At 34.3% G+C, this 23,272-nt stretch overlaps 2 protein-coding genes across 5 annotated transcripts in view; one reads left to right on the plus strand and one right to left on the minus strand.

Annotated features, from left to right (window-relative positions):
* Positions 1-23,272, plus strand: part of LOC111050942 (neurobeachin-like protein 2) — a 347,898-nt gene that overhangs the window by 226,232 nt on the left and 98,394 nt on the right. Inside the window, exon 38 of one of the 4 annotated variants that reach the window (XM_039432466.1) lies at positions 16,298-16,439. The exons of the other annotated variants lie outside the window; for them this stretch is intronic. Coding sequence (XP_039288400.1) covers positions 16,298-16,301 — 4 coding nt within the window. The 3' untranslated portion in view covers positions 16,302-16,439. Of the gene's footprint in view, positions 1-16,297; positions 16,440-23,272 lie in introns of those variants that run through there. 4 annotated transcript variants of the gene reach the window in all.
* LOC111045898 (cuticle protein) overlaps positions 6,378-23,272 on the minus strand; it is a 33,791-nt gene continuing 16,896 nt past the window's right edge. The window contains exon 3 of the mRNA XM_039432480.1: positions 6,378-7,125. Within this exon, the coding sequence (XP_039288414.1) occupies positions 6,562-7,125 (564 nt within the window). The 3' untranslated portion in view covers positions 6,378-6,561. The remainder of the gene's footprint in view (positions 7,126-23,272) is intronic.

Below are 23,272 nucleotides of genomic sequence, written 5' to 3' on the forward strand. Positions count from 1 at the left end.
AATTTCAAGTCATTCCGTTAATTGGGAGATGAGATATCGTGTACACAGCTAATATTACTTCAACAAAGATAATTTGACAGTAGAGGTCTCATGGGCGGCATCCTATTTGAATTAAAAATAATTTTCTGTCGCTTCAAAACTCTTGTTTTGTAACTCTTGTAATCTATGTATACTGTTTTTATAAAAATTATATTTTGGAATAATTAAATTGAAATTGAAACTAACAAAAAAAAAATGAAAGTTTGATCCGTCACATGAATCCAACCTCATTTTTTTCAAATGGGAACGTTGTCACGTGATACATGATTTCGATTCGGAATTTCAAGAGAAAATTAATATCAATGGCGAAACCCGCACATCGATATCTCTAACCATTTCAATGATCTCATTTTAAAAAACTGTTTCAAGTTCCAAAACAATGTTGGAAATTGAAAAATGTTTATTATAGATTTTGAAAAGATTATAAATTCAAAAAATATGCTTTTAGCAAGTAAACTTTAGTGGTTAAACTTATGATCGTATATGAGATAAAAAAATCCAAAGAGATGAAATCTTGATGGCGGGGATGGGAAAAAATTGTTCCAATGGACAAAATATCTCTACACAGTAACTGAAGAATAATCCAAATAATTTAACTATTGTTAACAAGTTCTTTTGCGTTTCATTCATTGAGGAAAAATAACACAACATCAATCATAATCCAACTTTATTGTTATTCATCAATAATTTGTCCAAATCTTCCTATAGACAATAATACCATTCGTCATCACCACCATTGAAAGTGATACCATAAATAATAAGAAATTATTATCTGTAATTGATTGATTTCTTTTGGTCAACTTGAGCTCTCCATTTGGATGATAATTAGATCACCTTTTTTAATTCAGTAGGAAGTAGACTGATTTAAAGTAAATTATTGAGATTATAATTTTTTATTGTCAACCGAGTTCTTCCCAAAATTTGTAGACCTGATATGAAAATCATTGTTGCTTCTCATTTGGAACAAGGTCTAGAGCGTTGAAAATCCCTATTGCTACTCTGATCATAGGTTTGCTTTCTTCTCCTTTGGTATATTTGTTGTATCAACCCTCACCTCATGGTCCACGAACAAATCAGCAACTCGATTGAGTAGGCTATCATTAACAAGAGAAAACAACTATTGTATTTAATTTTCTTTTTAAAATTACATTATACTATTTTAATGTACTGAACACTGCTTCTAGATGTGTAGAATTTTCCCAACAAGAAGTTATAACACGATTCCATATTCTGTTCCACATAAATCATCAATCAATGTAGGTACTATTTATGTTAGGAATTCAACCATCTTTAAATTTGTCCATTGTAAATAGCTTTCGTTTCCACTTGGATCATCTTGTGCAACGTATGTAGGTAGCATTATCATTTGATCTCAGTAACACTTGTAAATACTCGGTGCTGACGATCATATCCAATTATCAGTTTTCGATTAAAATAACCGAATAAAATACAGTTTATTACAAAATTGATGCTAACCAGAGATTTAATATTCTTTCCTCTGTGTGCTTAAATAATACCGTGATGCAAGATGGCCAACATGACTGGTTGAAGGCCGTCTGCAATTAAAAGCGTACTAAGGCCTCAATCGAATCACAACTTGGTGAAGAAATCACCAATTGCTTGAATTATTATTATTATTGATTTCCCGTTTTGCTACCTCATTCATGGAGATTCGGGCGATGATTTTATTGAAGCTAAATTCAGAATGGTGTCATTGAACTTAGCTCTCACGCTGTCTATTTGTGTGAGCACCGCTCATAAGTATGGTTCTTGTTTCCTACCTATTGTTGGCTTGAGGATTGCTGAAGCACAGAGGTGCATTAGGTCATGTTCATCTGTGGCGTTCGACATCAATATTCACGGACGACTTCTTCTCAGCTAACAACCGATAGTGTCGTTCTTATCAATATTGAAAACGTTGGCTGATTATCAGCTACACATCTGATGTAGTGGTTAGTGCATCATCATGTATTTGCTCATCAAGGTGTACATTCTTTTGAGATTATCATTGTCATTAGATAAAAACTATCATATTTACAAACACCTTTTCTTAATTCTCCCAATTTTTATTGTACCATCCACCCAATTTATCCTGTATCCATCTTGCTTGATTGTATTCATTGTGTGTATGCCTATAATCCTCCACCACCAATTCATAATTTCCTTATCCTTGATGATCTTGTCATATTACTGTCCCAATTCTCACGCATTATCTAATAGAACATGAATCTACTTTCTGCCTCCAGACTCCTCCACCTGTTGATACCCCTCCTTCTCTCTCACACGTATTAACCGACATATCATTACCATTCTCTCACGGTCCTTCACCTCTCTTCATCTGTTCTGTCTCTCTCTTTCTCTATCCAGTTCATTCAATCTTGTTTGTGTAGGCTGGCTTGTTGACCCAACTGAGATCAGAGGTCTTTCCTCAGACGTTATGTTAAAGTTCAAGTTCGTATCCAGTGATTCTAATCGTTTATTATTTCCATTTCTTCGACCCACATTGATTTGCTAACACCTTGCTTATCACAGTTAGTTTATTATCAAATATTGCACTTTTCATTCTTGTAATATACGTGCTCCTATATGAAATGTCAATTTCAATTCCTTTAATTTGGAGAATGACAAACTTTTTGACATAAGTAAAATTGTACTTCATAAATTCTGCTTGAAAATAATTACGGGAACTGTCTTCTTGGAATAGCCATGATTTCAATTTTTAGTCATAAGATCATTGAAAAACGTCATAATTAGCAAATAAAATTTGGGTTTACTGTGATGAAGCTTGAGAATCGTTCTTGAAAAGAATCCAAAAACCCAATGAAAAGCTAAAATAGGGTTGTGTTCTAAAAATTCAGGTCATTTCAATATTATTCTTCTACTGTTCCTTTTTCAAATTACTGAATTGGATATTTCTTTTTCTCTAATGGAATAGTTGAACAAATTGAATGAAATCATTTTTTGTGTAACATCCAAATAAAAATTCAACACGGTGTGTTATTGCATTTTGGAAAAATCTTACAATACCTCTGCAAAAAGGATAGAATTTTGATTGATTTGATTGCTGATTGATTGAAGCTTCTCCGACCACTCAAAAAGTTTTGTTTATCAAGTAGTCATGAACCAACATCTCCAAATACAGGTAAAGCTAAGCTTACAGAAAAGACAGGTTCTCGTCCAAAATAATATTATGCATGACTTTCGACTTCTTCCAAGCTCTTGAAACAAGGTCAAGATTAATTTTGTATTCTCGCTGCCTAATACAGATCCCACTAGAGCAAAGAGCAAGTTGTCTTTCTGATTAATCTTTTGATTAGTTTACTCCGATAAATTGGAATCGTATCGATCTTTTAATAAGTGGCCAAAGTTGTATAGAAAATTTGATTGCAGGTTATCATACTTCTCGTTAAAATTATCTTAATTATAATAATATTGATAGATTTACCTCATTAGGTAATTTATAAATATTATTGACCGAGCGAAGTGAGGTCTTAGATTCAAGTCGACGGTTTGGCATTTCTCTTAATGTTTGAATGTTTATATGTTTATAAGTTGCGCATTTACGGCGAAACGCGGTAATAGATTTTCATGAAATTTGACAGGTATGTTCCTTTTTTACTTTCCTTGCCCTATTACCATAGGTAAGGAAAGTATTGCTTTCCGAAAAAAAATTAAGGTACCCCAATTTCCAAATTTCTATACGTTTCAAGGTCCCCTGAGTCCAAAAAAGTGGGTTTTGGGTATTGTTCTGTATTGTATATATATATATATATATTAAATATTAAACATTAAATATATGTGTGTGTGTGTGTGTGTGTGTGTGTGTGTGTGTTGTGTGTGTGTGTGTGTGTGCGCCTGTGTACACGATATCTCATCTCCCAATCAACGGAATGACTTGAAATTTGGAACTTAAGGTCCTTTCAGTGTAAGGATCCAACACGAACAATTTCGTTCAAATGCAATTCAAGATGGCGGCTAAAATGGAGAAAATGTTGTCAAAAACAGGGGTTTTCGCGTTTTTCTCGAAAACGGCTCCAACGATTTTGATCAAATACATACCTAAAAAATTCATTAACAAGCTCTATCGACTGCCACAAGTCCCATATCTGTTAAAATTTCAGGAGCACCGCCCTATCTATGCAAAGTTTGATTTTAGGTTCTCAATAATTATCAGTCTTCAGATACAATTTAAACTAAACAATTCAAGTGGAAAAGATTCAGCATGAAAATCTCTACAATTAGTGTTCAGTAACATTTTCACCTAAAATTGAAAATAAGCTCGAAATGCGAGAAAATAAGATTATTCAATTGCAAACTGTTGGCAACTGTTGATTCTATTAAATCATTCACTATGAAGAGATAGCAGACTTCGTGTGTGTGCAGCGCTATTGTCCTGTCACCAGCTGTCTCAGATCTTAGAATAGTAGATTTGATATGCGCGTTTGATATACACTAGCGTCAGTTGATCAATTTTCATAACGGCAAGGAAAGTTGTGTGAGTGCGCCACACCAGATTTTTAAATGCGCGTCGACGTATATACAAGGTTTTTGGAAATTTCGCATTTCAAGGATAATATTAAAGGGAAAGGAGCCTCCTTCATTCGCCAATATTAGAGTAAAAAAAAAACTATAGAATTATTCATCATAAATTTCAGTTTTATTTCAGTTTTTAGCTGAAAAATTTCTAGACTCATTCAAAATTTAGACTTTTTGAATAATTATTAAGTTACTGTTCTAGAATTTTTAATTTTAGACTCTAATAGTATCTATTTGATTCAAAATTTGCTCGTTTATCTGAGTATTGAAGAGCGTAAATTTATTTTGAAAAGTGAAAGTGACATAACCAACATTTTTATTTGGACAGTAATACAGTAGTATAAATTGGAAATGGGACAGTTTTGGGCTTCATCCTTTTTCCTTTCCTCATGTTTAGTATTTGTACACAATGTAATAAATGAATGAATGAATGAATAAATCAGCTGACAAATGATTATACAGATGTGTGGAGAAGCCAGTCTATTGCTGTATTTCCATAAGGTCTATAGTTTCAATCAGGTGCTTGTGGATGAGAATACTGCGTGAGACTACTGTTCACATAACTACTAGTAATTGACTATTCGGATATTTATCAAACTTCAGATATGACGTTTGTCAAACAAATGAGGTATCGAATTCTGAAATATTTTTATCCTTGAAAATTCTCACGTGCTCATATTAATCATTGATCATTATAAGCGATAATAATTGCATGAAAAAATGAGTTTATGATGTTGATCTTGAACTTGTGATGTATGACTGAACTAATCTTGTTTTATACCCTATTCTATGCCATATTCTTGTAACGATGGTCAGGCCAAAACTTTCTCAAAATTCGTCGATTCCTCTGGGGATAAAATCCACTTTTCCTTGATTTAAGAAAAAACTATCTTCTACAATACTACTTTTTATAATACATTTCAAATCGAATCGTTTATTGCTCAAAAAATGCATGGTTCAAATAATATTTTTAAATAACATTAGTTACTGTTGTTCATAAAACTATCTGTATGTATAATACATTTGCTAACAAATTAGCATTAATATTCATCGAATCTTCTATCTTTATCAATTCAGATTCCTTAGTAGCCCATTTTAATGACTTGGCAATGCAATGACTATCATTTGGTTCGATAAGTTGATAAGTGGATCAAGACAAAAGGGATTCAATCCACAATTCTATCCCTCAAGACAATTATCTTTTGAGAGTTACTCTTAGTTTACTTGATAATATCATGGATATAATTGGGTCTGAGTTATGAAATCTTCTCAATGTCTATTAACATATTATTTGAGCTCATGGAATCGCGCCATGAATTGACAGTGGAGTCAGTCTTTTCTTTTTGTGGTGCCTTCTACACGCATACCTTAGCCTTCGATTTTTTCTTGAATGTTCATATAATTGCTTACCTCATCATAATTGAAATAAAAATCACTTTACTTCAAACTTGATATAATTATTTATATCTGTATACTTCATCCTTTCAAGCTTAATTTCAACATAATTATACATTTGCGGCGGTGGCTTTGTCAAAACTTCATTATAATAAATATTTTTCCTTAATTATCTATTCTAGGATCATATTTCTATGTTTTAAAATCCATAAATGTCTAGGTACATTCCATAATAATACATAATATATGCATAATCTAATGTTGACTTCCAATATTACTCCAGATCTAGATTATTGGCATGTAAAGTCGAATGTTACGAGTATTTATGCTTTAATATGGAATAAAATATTTTTTCTAATCTACTTAATGCTTATCTCTAAAGTTAAAGGTTAAATGAGAAGGCATAGTTTGTATAGGTTTTCTGTTTTATTGCAGTTTGGAAATAAATAGATTTTCAATAAATAATGATGATGAAGATGAGATGTTGAGACTAGGTGAGGTTGTCAATGATGATTGAGCAATCGTTGTACCGTCTTTAGAAATTTTTAGAGAAGAATTTTGTTGGAGGTGGGAAAAATTTGTCGGAAATTCTTAGTGGTGGTAGTAAGCGGGGGCGGCGGCGTAGGCAACTGGGGCAGCGACCTTGGCGACGGGGGCGGCGTATGCGACGGGGGCAGCAACCTTGGCGACGACTGGGTGACCAGCGGGCTCCTTGTGGACGACGGCGTTGAATCCGTTGACGGGGTCAGCGGTGTACTCGACGGTCCTGCGGGAGCCATCGGGCTCGACAAGGGAGTAGCTGCCCTGGACAACATCTCCGGATCGGCTCTCGTGCTGGCTCTTGGAGTCTCCGGTCAGAGCATCCTGGATGTCGTAGGCATAGCTGTACTGTGGGTTGGGGTCGTAATCAGCATCAACAGCCTTGGCAAGGGGGGCGGCGTAGGCCACAGGGGCGGCAACCTTGGCGACGGGGGCGGCGTATGCGTGGGGAGCGTATGCGGGGGCAGCGTATGCCACAGGGGCGGCTACCTTGTAGGCAGGGGCAGCGTATGCGGGGGCGGCATAGCTGAGGGGTGCACCTGGGGCGACTACGGCGGGTGCGCCGATCACTCCAGCCTGAGCTGCTGCCACAAGGGCGGAGGCAAGAACGAAAATCTGAAAATCATGAATAGGACGTTTGTAAATTCAACTAGGAGAGGAATTTTAGCTATTATAGTATACAACTTTTCAAAATATTGAACTAGTTTTTTGTAATAAAAATCCAGATATCTATCCAGAAAATTACCCTTCGCAAATTATTGGTGTCTCATCAATCCGTGAAATTCATAAAAGAATATTAGAAGTTTTTCACCGTGCAGTATTTATTAGTGACAATTTTGACAGAGTCAATTACAATGAGAACATTCCCAAGGCTTCACTTGTTCTCTTTCCTTAACCCATTTTTCTCTACACCTCTCATGAATATTATATAATAACTTTAATATAATGCACTTTATAGAAAATAATTGAAAATCAAGTTCTAATGTGAATATAATTGAATTATAATTCATCCAAGTAGATGTAAGTTTTTTGTTTTTATTCATGTTATTTTCGTGACAAATCTACTTGAAAATATAAAAGACTATTTTGTAATTCTGGTTCGAAAATAGAAATTAGCAAAATATTGGTATAATTTTAGATATTCAAGTTAGAATACTGCACATTGTAAAGGTAATGTGGTGAAGGATACTGTACTGTGCATTGCCAAGTCATATTGTTCAGAAAATGAACCAGCTACTGACATCAATTAGCTAAACTAAGTTGACTGACAGCTACCAGTAGGCATGCCTATTCGATCCATCATCCCTTTTCTCAGCGGCTGACATTTCGCCCATTCTACAGCTGCAGCCATGTGACTGCATGCAGTTGAGGGTGTGGTAGTCCAACTATGAATTGATGGCCGACATTGCTCAACTCTCTTCATCCTTCATCCATGACTGGCACACTTGTGAAATCTGTTTCATATTCATATCAGTGGTGACTGGTGAGCCCTCAAGCACCAATGATAAGCTATCGCACATACAAAATTGCAATCTTTCCGCGCAGCCCATTATAACAAGCCATTGTCTCATGTAGATCTGGTGCATTATTGATTGTGTAATTAAGGAGGTTTCATCAGCTCTTTAAGGTGTGGGCTGTTATTAGATTAGTTTGGGGCGTTATGAGAAGGATTTATGAGGCTGTGGTGTACATGTAGACCTTCTACCATAATATTATAATGGGTTCGTATGATATCTGTTATGTGATGCTTGGTGGCAAGGTCGGACATGTTTGTCCTACATCTGGTCAGGCGGTTCAACTTATCAGCATCAACTACTTGAATGCATAGCATATTTTCTATCGGGTGTGTAACGACCTTGAACTGTATTGTTGTTATCCGATTCTATGATATTGTTTAATATTTCTATACAGTATTTGATACATTCAAATTATTATTATGAATGATTTACTGAAATAAAATCGGTTCATACTATAAAAACATTAATTCAAATGTAGTATAACAGTATTAAAAGACACAATATAAGAACAGTGAGCACCACTTTATGTAGAATAATATAAGGTGAATTTATATTTTTCAAGCAATGATAGTAATGACTAAATTGTACTTATTCATTGAAACTTAGAATTATTCCATGCATACCACCATGTAATACTACCTGACTACCTATCAGGTAATTTAGATTTTTCAATTTTGATCAAAAGAACATTTTCCAATCCCTAATAGTTTGTTTATTATAATTTTTAATAGCTTGTACTTGTATAGATCGAATGATGGTACCTGACGAATCTGTTTATGATTGACTAATAATATTAGTAAAATCTGATTCGATAGCTTTAATTGAATTCAATTTTTTACATTTACATTCTATTCGTTTAATTTGAGGGACAAATCGATCTACATAAAAATGAAGTGAAGCATAGTCCAATAATAACTACAGTATGTCATCATGTCAAGAAGTGAGTGTACTCAAAATAGGAGGTATTCCTAAGCTTCTTTTCAAATTTTATCATACATACTTTCGCAGAAGTTTATATAATTTCAGTGATTGATCTAATTATTCAAAAAATTTACAAGTTACTATGATTATTGTTTGTTTGATGGTTTAAATCAGCTCCCTACCGACTCTTATCAGTATTTAGGAATTGTCAATAACTGTGAATGTAATTAAAATTAAATAATGACATATTGGCAATCAATTTCCGCAATTCACATAATATGATTCAAAATACATTCAAGATACATTCAATTTATGTAAAACACGTTCTAAATTCAGAGTATATGTAGAAAGATCTATTAATGCGGACAGTATTATGTTCAATCAATTGAATCTCAAAAAGTATAGTACAGTAGTTGAGTATTCAAAAATATTCAGTTTATGGAGTATTTCATATTGTACAATAGATCCTTTCAAACCAAGACCAGGTTTGATTTAATGAGAGTTGAATAAGGTTAACTTGGTGTTGATTATGTATTATGTAAAATTTTTGACCTGACTTGTCTCATACTCCATATTTTTGGAGTCCTCAGGACGTCATATTTGAAAAAAGTCTATCCCATCCGTGAATTCAGATATACAACAGATACAGCAGATTTATGACTTACTTATTCACTCACTCCTCTAAGAATATCTACGAGCTGATATTGTGTTGTTGGGATATGTTTTATGTGATATATTTTTTTAATTTTTTGTACCGGTACCGTATTTTCTTATTGTTATTCATCAATATATTCAATTTGATATATAAATATTCATTTATGCTTCTTCAAATTTACACTGTATATTACTTCTTCATGAGATATAAAAATGATGATGTGGAACATGGAATATTCCATAAGTGAACATCTATATGAAGATTTTCATAAATTAATCTAAGTTTTTAACTCACTAACTAGCATCCAATGATCTTTCCCACTGTTTAATGTGTTTTTGAACCCCACTGTTTTTGTATTCGAATGGAATCCTGATTCAATCCCTAATTTTTATTTGAAATTATCCAATATATTATTGAAATAAAAATCGAATTATTGAAAATGTAACTCTCACTCATTTATTCAATTAAATGAACTTCTCATATGAAGGAAAACGAAAGCTTCATAATTTTTCCACTTTTGCTGAAATTCACATCTGAATATCAGTTTTTGCGATCATACCTCAACATTTCGTAAAAAATTTCTAATATAAGAGAAACTAGTATCAGTATTCTCCAAATGAATAATCAAATCTTAAAATATAGAATGATAACTTTTTATAACTACAAACAGAAAATGATACTTGATCTGAACATAACTATCTTGAATGTCTTCCAATTGAAATCTTGGTGTATCACTGATGATTTATTTTCAATTGCTAGTTTTTATTCAATTGACCTATAGTGATTTGCCATCACAGATAACTGATTATTTACATTTTAAGTCAAAAACATCTTGTCATCTTCTGACACAATTTTTATCTATGTTTTTCTCTTCCAATAATGATCTACATTTCACATTTTAATAGCTGATAACCTTATCATGGAGCTTTTCTCTCACATATCACTTGAACTATCGATTCACATCAATACTTCACAACTAACTCTCAACTATTGTGAATCAACTATCAATCCACGTCAATATTTCGCAACTAACTCTGAACTATTGCCAATCAAATTTTATAATCAAGAATTATTTTATTAAATAACCACAAGACGATCTCTAGAAAAATAAATAAGACGAACAAACTCTTGTACCGAATGAAACTTTTTGACACTAACACTTCTGAAACGATAACTTGCAAACTTTTGGAAACTTTTCACAAAAACTTACCTTGTACATTGTGTATGTGTTGGGCTGGACCACGAGTGTTCAGTGTCTTGCCAGAGTGAGGAGTGCGACATATATAGGTGGACGTGATCAGATGAAGAAGTGACACACCCTGCCTGGAGCTGAGGAGTTGGAGGAGGAGGAGGAGTCCTGAGCTGGAGGATTTGGTCGGGGGAGCAGGGGGGACCTTGACATAAAGTAGTCAGAGTCAGCGGCTGCCCCAGTTCCCTGCTCTGCAATAATAAAAATATAATGGCAAGGTCCCCACATTGTGTAGGCATACATTTATTTGAATAAATCTTTTATCCGGCTACTCCCTCCTCGGCAGCAGGCAGCAGGGGCTGTTGAAATCAATCTCACCAATATCTCTGCGCTGTTGACAAACCGCCATAAATCATTGTACTTTTAGGTTAAACTTGTCTGGATAGGAACCTTATTATTGTAAGAATTTTGTTAGACTTGATCTGAGACTTTTTGCAGTATTTGTGTTTTTTCAGTGAAGTATCAGTATTTTTTCAATTGTTGGAGTGTGGGAGATCTCCAACAATAATAATGATTGAGTTTTAAAAATAAAAGTTATCTTCTTCATATACTCTGGAGCCCTTTTAAAGTATTCACTGATATACTGGATATTATGTGGAGTATTTTCATTTCAGATTCAGTCTTGCCAGGATTATTCACTTCCACATATCATTGAGGTTGTTGGATTGAACTACTGTTCTTTCTGTAATTCTATTCTCAATTATCATGTAGAACTACCACATTGAACGGCTATCTTGATTTATATACTTGGTATTTGAGCTTTTATCTGTAAACAATTGATTATAGAATATTCCATTCATATTTTTTCACTAGTAGTTGCTGGAATCTATTCATACTATATCCATGATTATTTCTACTTAATTACTACCTTATACACTGATGATCTACACTTCAAATGCTGTATGAAATAAAACTAACAATGGGATTAAAAGGTTGAGTGTCCCAAATAGAGAAGCCTATATAATCAATTGAAGTTTTGAAATTTAGTCACTTTGTTATTCACTTGATATTTCGGATTTCTTTATCTAGATCACATCGCTAGGGCTATAAGAACATGAATAAATATTATCGAACATTAATAATTTTATCTTCAATATTGGAATCAATTTTATTGTTTCCTGGTTCACTAGAACTAGAAATTGCAGGATTTTCACCCATAAATAATTGAATTTGAAGTTTTCTGCAAGTTATCTTGATGTTTTATTATTTAATTATAAATTGATCTCCTATAATAATTAGTTTGGTCTCTTAACTCCTTGCTCTACAATTGTTCCTCAAGTCGGTTCATTATTATTTAAAATCCATCTGTCCATTTATATATTTGGGAGATCAATATGGTTTTCATGGAAAATGAAAATAAGGCAAGGGAAGAATTGGTTTATACACGTACGGGATAGAAAATTAACGAATGACGCATAATCAAGTCTGAACTACAGTACTGGATTTATTATCTTGAAATTTGCATATCGATTCTTAATTGACCGAGGATGGTTATAGGCCTATTTTTAAACTGTCCAAGATTTCAGTAGGTCTAGTTTTCAGTTTGTTTATTTTTTCATTAGACCTTCACGGAACAAGGGTTCCCTGCTAGTTCATAATAGAAATGAGACTACAAAAAGGATCAATTCTACTACTTTTTATTTGAAAAAAATATGTTGAATCCAATATTTTAGTTGTATATTGAATAACTATTATCTATTCCATTGATAGTTATGATTGATACTATATTATGATGGATAGTCATAATGCAATGCTATAATTCAAAATGGAAAATCTTGTATTTTCGAGTACCTCACTTTTTAATTAGGACTCATGTATATCAGACTTTCCAAGTGCAGACTCTTTCTAGAGCACATTGGAATGTAGTAATGCAGAGGCGGTTCCAAATTAGGACTATGCAATCAACGTCTATTCTAGCTTCTAGTGGATAAATTCTCTCTCCTCTTCATTTCAGTTAGACATGTGGCATTGCTTCATACTTTTTTTAATTTTTGTGTCGGTATTGATATTATACGTGATTAATTTCGCATATTATTATGATAGAGCATATTGTTATGATATAAGCACGTAGGGGTAGTGGAGTTTGAAAATGCAGTGAAGAAATGCATGCACAATCTTACTATTTGTTCTTCAAGCATTGAGAAAGTACATGTATTTATTTATTTATTCACAATATCACATCTGAAACAACAGGTAATGACCCAAATATGTTTCCTTAACACAACAATAAGTACAGTATACAATTCAATCAAAACAAAAAAAAGATACTAAAACTAACGTTTGAAAAGAAAGAAAATAATACTTAGAAAACTACCTCTTAAATATTCCTTAATAGAGTTGATGGTGAAAGTGATGGTGAAAATGAATATATGAAGTGATGAAGGAGAGGTGCTTTCAATAAAGATGATGAGAGAGCATGCAATCTCATATGAATGATAGGATGAGGGTGATAATGATAACTGCCAGCAAAAAACTTTGAAAATAATGGGAAAGTAAGAATAAAATGAGTTTGAATGTGCAAATAAAGAAAAATTAATATTTAAAGAGTGATATATTTAACAATGATAGAAATATTAGCGAAAATTATGGCTGCTGATTAAAAATTCAGTTATTCTGATTCTCTCTCAGAAGCATCGTTATTGTGCGCTTGAAACTTAATGGGCCATCAGAAAACACGTCCACCCCACAGCCAAGTCCATTCAACAATCTTGGCATGTGGTTGAGGGGGGAAAAATATGCATTAACTGTCCTACACCTCTGTACCGCGAATAGGGAATGCCATCTTCGCCTGAGAGTGGGCACGGTGAATCCAATTCTTCCCATGATAACTAGGCAATTATGAAGAGATATTCCAAAAATTCTTGATTCATACAGTATAATCTTGATCTTCGAAATTTAATTCCGATTAAAACCACTGAAAATCAATGTTGATTGATTAATACAATATTCATTCGTGATTCATTTATACATCAATGATAAAAACACAAAAGAATACAATGATTGGGAATGAAAAAATTATCGCAACAATTCGTCCCTTTTATTTCCTCTATTGTTCAGTTGTTTAGTATTTTCATTCTCTCGTTATCATCTTGGCTCTGGGTTGACTATAGCGAGGTCCACATAATGGAAGTATTTGATCAACATTGGTATTATTATCCTTGTCTATCATTCGACGAAGCAGATAGCGCTATCCTTTACTAGCTCCGCAACCACAACGTTCCAGATCAACAATGTTGAAATATAATATTACTTGACAAAATATTTAAACTCAATTTATCATGAAAATTTATTATTTGAACATTGAAAAAAAAATTTCTCGACAGATAAAATATGATTGATTGTTTCTGAAAAGCACAATCAGTTGATATTACATAGGATAAACTGGCATCAAATATCCTATATAGAAGGCAGAACAAAGGCAGAGAATCGACAACACTGCTCATATCATATGAGTTATCATTATATGTTATTGTTATTATTATCATTATTGTTATTATATGAGTTATCATATCTTGCAACGCCTCAAGCCATCATCACATTGAAGCTCGTCGAAAGATTGGTCTTATCGTATCTTTACTTCTTATCTGTTAATGTTTCAAAACCATGTGCATGGAAATGCTATCTCTTTCTGTCAAATTGCCTGTACAAACACTATTCTCCATTTTAGTTGTTGATTTTTATCATAATAATTATGATTATTACAATTATTTTATCATCAGTAACGCTCTCTAGTTTTTCATTCACAACTCTCATCAAATCGACAATTATATTCAGAGTGTTAATGAACTTGAGTTACGGTTATGACCCGCTGAGCGTTTACTATCAGTCAGTGAATTTAAGCACTGGCCATGCTCATGGTCCCATGCTTTTATTCAGCGCAGGTATCGAGTCATTGAGCGACTGAGCCGCTTTCAGGCATTCATTAATCGACAATAACCACCGCATATTTCTTGCTCCACTCGTTCAAGGTCGTCTTGCTCTTTACGCTTTACAATATTATTACTTCCTTCCGCCGTTCCCAGAAGGAATGTCAAAAGTGAAATGGTAATTACTAGTCGTTACGATTATGTCTACGTTATTTTATTTTAACATGTTTTGAGTGCTATATTGTTTCTGAATTTATTTGTTTAGTTCTGAGAAAGGGAGCTCGGTATTGTTTCTTAGAAGTTGGATTGTTGATTGTTAAATGATTGTTGAATTCCCATTCATTTTTAGTGATTGGTGGAATTATGAAATAATGGGATCAGTATTGTTTCTAAGAAATTGAATTGAATGTATATTTTTTGTGTTGTAATACTATGTATTGTTGATTTATTTATTGATTAAATCTTCAATAAGGGATGCTTTATTGCCTATGATGCACAAATGAGCTTTTTGCTTGCGCATGGGCAATGGATACTGCGAGGGTGATTTGATGAGATGATCAAACGTCCATGCCTACCGGCGGGATACGAACCTACAACCAGGTAGCGTTGGCAGACTTACAGGGGTGGATTAACACACAATAGTGACAGTGAACAGTAAAAATATAGTTCCCATAAATTCTAATGAGATTATTGATACTCGCTCGGCCGGACTCAATGAGAAGAGTTTAATATCTAGAACTTAAGGGAATCATATTCTCACTGTTTACTGTCACTGTGGTGTGGGGATCCAGCTGGTCGTCTCGGCTATCCTGGCCTCCAATTCTTGAACCAAATGGAATTTCTTGAACCAAGTCCCTATTCAAAATGTTACGTTCAATCTATTTCACTCAATAACCTTTCGTTTAATTTTGATAGAATTTATCTTGTAAATGAACACACTACGGAACAAAATGAATTCCAATACTTTTTTTGCTGAATTGGTTGGAATGAACTCATGTTGAATGATTTGCAGCAATAAAATAAAGAGAAAGAATAAACTTAGAGTTTAGATTTTTTTTCACTAGTTTAAAAAAAACTATGTTTTGCTTTTAAGTTGAAACCATCCTCATGTCGTTTTAAACTACGCAGGTATATTACATGAAAATACCTTTCTTATTATTGTCATAAAGTTTGCTCTTCAAAAACTTCTTCTTAGTGTTTGATATTTACTTGTTAATTCATTATCATTACATTATGTTTTGAATCCAAAATATTATACAATTAAACTAATAACTGCTTAGGGAATGCAAGGGGCTCAGAGACATTTATATACTCGTAAAAGCCCGAATACTATTTTAATAAATTTCTCACCTTAATAATTCACCCAAGGTAAATATTTAATTTCATTCTGATTTAGTTCTACCACCAACATCATTGGTATCAGGTGCTCGTCATTAACAGCACAATGTCAATTCACAATAAATTACATTCATAATGTGGTTCTGATTAAATTAAATGATGACTCAATTGTCAATAGTGTGAGTGTAAGTTATGTGATCATTAGATAACGCTATTACAATTATTTGTTTTTGTTTTCCAGGTAAGGAAGCGGCTGCTCTGTGTTTTATCTTTGAATGATTATATCGGTGAGTACCCTCGGTTATTATATTATGCTTGATACATAATACTACTTCATACACATAGCCCCACCATTAGCTATTTTTTTGTTGATACAATTTTTATTTGTAACAACATTTCAATATAAATAACAACCCTCAATCCAATCTCAAGTAAAATCTAGTGGGTTTCTACTTCTCATACACAAGAGTTGAGGATCTGCACTAGATAGTCACTAATGACAAAACTTCTTTTGAGTTTTATTGAACTCAAATTAAAAATAGATTTCCCCTTCCCCCTGTCCAGTGGAGGTGAGGGGGAGTGAGTGAGAGGGAGATATATCTTTCTCTCTCTTTCTAAAAATAGATTTCCCCTTCCCCCTGTCCAGTGGAGGTGAGGGGGAGTGAGTGAGAGGGAGATATATCTTTCTCTCTCTTTCTAAAAATAGATTTCCCCTTCCCCCTGTCCAGTGGAGGTGAGGGGGAGTGAGTGAGAGGGAGATATATCTTTCTCTCTCTTTCTAAAAATAGATTTCCCCTTCCCCCTGTCCAGTGGAGGTGAGGGGGAGTGAGTGAGAGGGAGATATATCTTTCTCTCTCTTTCTAAAAATAGATTTCCCCTTCCCCCTGTCCAGTGGAGGTGAGGGGGAGTGAGTGAGAGGGAGATATATCTTTCTCTCTCTTTCTAAAAATAGATTTCCCCTTCCCCCTGTCCAGTGGAGGTGAGGGGGAGTGAGTGAGAGGGAGATATATCTTTCTCTCTCTTTCTAAAAATAGATTTCCCCTTCCCCCTGTCCAGTGGAGGTGAGGGGGAGTGAGTGAGAGGGAGATATATCTTTCTCTCTCTTTCTAAAAATAGATTTCCCCTTCCCCCTGTCCAGTGGAGGTGAGGGGGAGTGAGTGAGAGGGAGATATATCTTTCTCTCTCTTTCTAAAAATAGATTTCCCCTTCCCCCTGTCCAGTGGAGGTGAGGGGGAGTGAGTGAGAGGGAGATATATCTTTCTCTCTCTTTCTAAAAATAGATTTCCCCTTCCCCCTGTCCAGTGGAGGTGAGGGGGAGTGAGTGAGAGGGAGATATATCTTTCTCTCTCTTTCTAAAAATAGATTTCCCCTTCCCCCTGTCCAGTGGAGGTGAGGGGGAGTGAGTGAGAGGGAGATATATCTTTCTCTCTCTTTCTAAAAATAGATTTCCCCTTCCCCCTGTCCAGTGGAGGTGAGGGGGAGTGAGTGAGAGGGAGATATATCTTTCTCTCTCTTTCTAAAAATAGATTTCCCCTTCCCCCTGTCCAGTGGAGGTGAGGGGGAGTGAGTGAGAGGGAGATATATCTTTCTCTCTCTTTCTAAAAATAGATTTCCCCTTCCCCCTGTCCAGTGGAGGTGAGGGGGAGTGAGTGAGAGGGAGATATATCTTTCTCTCTCTTTCTAAAAATAGATTTCCCCTTCCCCCTGTCCAGTGGAGGTGAGGGGGAGTGAGTGAGAGGGAGATATATCTTTCTCTCTCTTTCTAAAAATAGATTTCCCCTTCCCCCTGTCCAGTGGAGGTGAGGGGGAGTGAGTGAGAGGGAGATATATCTTTCTCTCTCTTTCTAAAAATAGATTTCCCCTTCCCCCTGTCCAGTGGAGGTGAGGGGGAGTGAGTGAGAGGGAGATATATCTTTCTCTCTCTTTCTAAAAATAGATTTCCCCTTCCCCCTGTCCAGTGGAGGTGAGGGGGAGTGAGTGAGAGGGAGATATATCTTTCTCTCTCTTTCTAAAAATAGATTTCCCCTTCCCCCTGTCCAGTGGAGGTGAGGGGGAGTGAGTGAGAGGGAGATATATCTTTCTCTCTCTTTCTAAAAATAGATTTCCCCTTCCCCCTGTCCAGTGGAGGTGAGGGGGAGTGAGTGAGAGGGAGATATATCTTTCTCTCTCTTTCTAAAAATAGATTTCCCCTTCCCCCTGTCCAGTGGAGGTGAGGGGGAGTGAGTGAGAGGGAGATATATCTTTCTCTCTCTTTCTAAAAATAGATTTCCCCTTCCCCCTGTCCAGTGGAGGTGAGGGGGAGATAAAATAACGAATTATCTAGGAAATAAAAAAAAACCATGTTACACTATTGAGGAAGTGAACAGCCTGACTCGCATACATTCCAGCCGCAGTAGTAATTATTCATTATTGGGCAATAATTATTGTTAATCGGCGTTTGATACGATTACGCATTGGAGTGCGTTATTATGGAACCTGACACTTCCGACTGAGGCGGTGGCCGGAGGCTAAAGGAGGTATTGGGATTGGCTGCCTTGACAGAGCAGAGCCTAGCTGACTCCTCCCAGCTCCCAGCGAGGCGACCTTCTCCAAAGGTTGTCTACTTGTTTGCTCTCCTCTGCTGTGCTCTTATCATCTGCGTGTGTCCTTCCTTCCGACATTTCGCCTCAATGAATTCGGAGCATACTACACCTGCACTCTGCTTATCGGTTGCTGCACCCATTTTGTCTGTCATTGCTCTTTATTCAACAAATATCACATATCATTAACGATGATTATTCTTTCAATATTATTACAAAACAAATTTCAATCGATGACTCTGGGGAATTTGGAGTGAATGATAACTTCTCAATAGTAATTACTAACAATGTGTACTCATTAATACATTGTAAACAAAAAATGCCTCATATACTGATGCATATTTATATTCTGATGTAGGTCTAAAAATTTAAAACTAAGACAGTCACAAAAAATTATATAATTGCCCAGATTAAAAAAAAAAATAAATAAGGAGATATAAGGTAACACAACTAACAAGAAATACTGTTGGCCTACTACTAAATCCAATAGAAGATTCATGCGTTTAGAACAACGATTCTAAACGATGTAGAGGAGAATTTTATGATTACCTGACTCACTGTTTTAGAGCGAGTATATAATATTAGGAAAAACAGAATTTCATGAAATGAACCATTTATCAATTGAGATAAATCAGATGGAAATAGGTCAATGGATTTTCACCTGTCCAAGTTCCAGCGACAGATGCATTAACATATTAAATTTTCACAGAATATTGAAAACGCAATACATAAATAAAACATGCTACAAAGTTGATGAAAGAATTATCAATATAATGTATGAACAGTATTATGCTGTACTGTAATTAAATTCATGTTTTCGAAAGCATGAATGAAATAAGCTAGTTACTGGAGGCTTGCTTGAAAACTGCTTTGCTGGAAGCTTTTGCATGAATTGAGTCTTCCTATTATGAGGTGAAACAAGTCAGTTAGATCAGGTGAATTGTGGATTAAGAAGGTGGACTATGTATATATTGGAGAATGATGTTGTGGAGATACTCAAACTACGCAAATAGATTTGAAACTGTTATTTCCGTATGTTTTATGTCAGTTATTCTAACATTTTGGTGAAAGTGATATTTTCGAACTCAAAATTTAAGTGATTTTATTCTATATTTTGTGAATATTTGAAGTTTGGTTTTTGTTTTAACGGAATTTTCATTATCAATCTATCTTAATTTGAAATTCTTTGTTTTATTCTGATTCATAGTTTCAGATTGAAGATTTGGTGTTGAAATTGAAGTGAACATAACCTATATAATATTTGGACGATTTGTGACAAAATCAGGAAATTGAAGTTTTGGGCAATAGCATGTTTTTTTCTTTTCCGACTATTATATTGTTCGCTCTATCTAATTTTACTTTCTTCCACTGTAGAAAGGTTCAACCAAAATGATTGCCCGAACAGACCGTTTGACATAAGTTTATCCCTGTGTTAGTTATGTTCGGTACAATAAATAATATTTTATCAACAATACAAAAGTCTATCATCAATCAGCGACACGCATTCTACAAATATAGAGCGGTTGTACTGGTTGTGGTTGTGGATTGCTATCCTGTTATAAGGTGGGCGAATTGAAAGCATGTGTTATATTGTGTTGAAACCATGAACTCATATTAATTAATTTCTATGTTATGTATTGACGGTCATTCCAGGTAAGCCACTAAATTCCAAATTGGAACTACACTGGTTTGTACCGCAGTTGCGCAATCGCCTTTTTGCCATTTCAATGTGTCTTGAATGCCAGTTGTCTGTATTCTGTGCCTACTTACCTCCCATTTTTCCAGTTGTCGGCAGTTGCCAAGTTGTAACTCTGGAACATATTTTTTATGTAAAGCATTTTCAATATATTCTATTATTAGATAATCGCATGTAAGAAATAAAAACAATATTTTTCATTTAAAGCAATATATTGCTATGTGGATGAGATATTTTGTAGAATGTTTTGTTGTTTTCCCTTGGATAACGATACTTTCTGGGTTATGATTTTGAAGCTTCAAAGATTCAATAATGTGATTCGAAAGAAATACAATAATGGGTATTCATTGAAAATGCAATGTTGAACCATGAATGCATAGAATAATTATTATTATTAAACGAAAATCCAAATTAAATGTTTTAAATCACTCCAAGACTTCTGCTACAGATAGATAAAATTTGGATTTTCGTTTAATAATAATAAAATTATTCATCATTTAACATTTGAATAAATTGAATTTCTCATTAATTTCCAACTATACAATGTATAGAATTATGTGTAATTAGTTAGACATAGAGTTGGTCAAGGTACATGATTTATCATGAGAAATTTATCTTCGAAAGAATGATGAAAGTCCGGGGGCAAAACCCAAATCCCAATAATTAGAAGACCGTGTAACTCATGACTCCTTGAAGGTACAGACTTGGGAATGGTATCATTCTCTTTGTAATGATGTGTAGAAAGAGACTATTCATGATGGCAATCTCAAAAATGTTTGTCATTATAAAAAACAAGATGGCGGCAAAAATATGTCGATTTTCAAGAAATCGTCTGTAGTTCCAATAGAAAAATATTCATGATGGCGACCATCTGATTTCAAGAGTTTGAAGTTATATTCACCATAGTAAAAGTTGTTGGATTTAGATAAATCTTTCGGATATTGTAGTATGATTATTTTGGAGCTCCCAGATGGCTGAATTGATCCGATATCCTCGACATTATTGCAACTACAGACGATTTCTTGAAAATAGACATATTTTTGCCACCATCTTGTTTTTTATAATGACAAACATTTTTGAGATTGCATCATGGATAATCTCTTTCTACCCATCATTACAAAGAGAATGATATTATTCCCAAATCTGTACCTTCAAGGAGTCATGAGTTACACGGTTTTCTAATTGTTGGGATTGGCATTTGTTGGAAAAAGCGTGTTTTCCTCTGCAAACAGTACTTTTCTCTCTTTTTCCGATGACGCTCCAGCCGTGGAATATGGACTTACAGCCTCCAACCAGATGCCATCTTAAAGCTTTGGAAATATTCTAAAACACTGTACCAATAACACTAGTGTATCTCTACTGCGAATAGATTTACAGGGTGGAAAGTGAAATATTGTCCCCGAAAAAAGTATGTGTCAAGTTTTTGAAGTTGAATAAATCATGAAGAGAATGGTCAAAGTGTAAAAAGTCTTGATTTTTCAAATTAGTTGATAAATTTTTCACAGTGAGGCGTTATAATATGTCATGGTAGCTCACCAGAATCTATTGTGAGATACACATTTTCAAGTCAGTGGATTTCATAGGAGAGCATTGTTGTCAAGTTTCCATTTCCACCGCCTTCTAGTGAGTAGTTGTGATTCAAGCCATTCGGGAATATCTTATTAATATTGATTATTGATCAACACTGATAAATTATATGTTAAATATATACTATTCACTATTCATAAAATAATAGTATATCTCTAAATTATCATAATTGAGTTGAAATATTTTGGTAGCCAATTAATTTTCAACATAGCCTTTAAACAGTTATTGTAACGCTACCGAAAAAGAAAAGGATGAATAAGCTATATGCTTTGTCTAATCATAGCCAAGGATAGCAAACCTATGATAATTAGATGCTGAATCTCACTATAATAGACTGGAGTTTAGCAACTTGAGTCTGCTATGGCTGAAACTGTCATAGGTGTGATTCATATTCCGTCTAGAATTTATTTTTACTCTCCCTCACTCCATTACCCACACATCAATCTCATGTGTTTTTAATCAGTATTATTATAGTCCCTAGAAAATTATATCATAAATATATTTCATGAATGACGCCCTCAACTCCATAGATAGTTGAAAGTGTAACGACTTCTCATTTCATTTTAAACGAAGTGTAGATAGTTTGTTTATGCGTTTCACAGGGAGGGCAAACCTATTAATTGAGAAACATTCAATAGATAGTTGGTATACTTTTGATTGATGAAACGTAGTTCTGGGAAAACTTCAATTGATAATTCAGATCAGGATTCGGTGCATTACTCAATACAATATTTTAACCGTACTGTATCACACGTGTTGTTTTCAGTTGCAGTGATTACCGTATGCTGCTAGAATTCATAAGTTTTTCAGATCAACGATAATTTGTATCTTCTACTTGTCGAAGGTCATCGAAGTGACATGGTATGGTACGTTTCTTGAAATAATAATTGATTTTCTTGGATGATAAATTGAAACTCAGTTTTTTGAATGATAAATTGACACTCAGGTTTTTGAATGATATTGAGACTAAAATTACATAAAATTACTCAAAATACCAACAGTCCAGTTCTTGCTTGTAATGGTTCTCATCATAGAATTACCAATGATCCACATCCACCCATACCATCAAACTATACCAGACTAAGGAGAAAATAAAAATTGAGACAAATTCTAGTAATTGGAATTAGTGGACGTGTTCTAGAATTGGAATTTTCCTTACAATTGAATACCATCCAACCATTTGTTTAATGAAAAAAAAGTTAATAGTTCTATTGATGTCAATATCTGTCTGATATTGAACTGATTATTTATTATTTTAACAAATTTTGTAACCCGATTTGATCTATATTCTGGAATCTTTCTTTTTTACAAGTTTCAGCCTCATGGAAGTCGATGGAATAGTTATGATGCTAAG

This window comes from Nilaparvata lugens, chromosome 7 (assembly GCF_014356525.2).
Source record: "Nilaparvata lugens isolate BPH chromosome 7, ASM1435652v1, whole genome shotgun sequence".
In the NCBI taxonomy this organism is placed as follows: domain Eukaryota; kingdom Metazoa; phylum Arthropoda; class Insecta; order Hemiptera; family Delphacidae; genus Nilaparvata; species Nilaparvata lugens.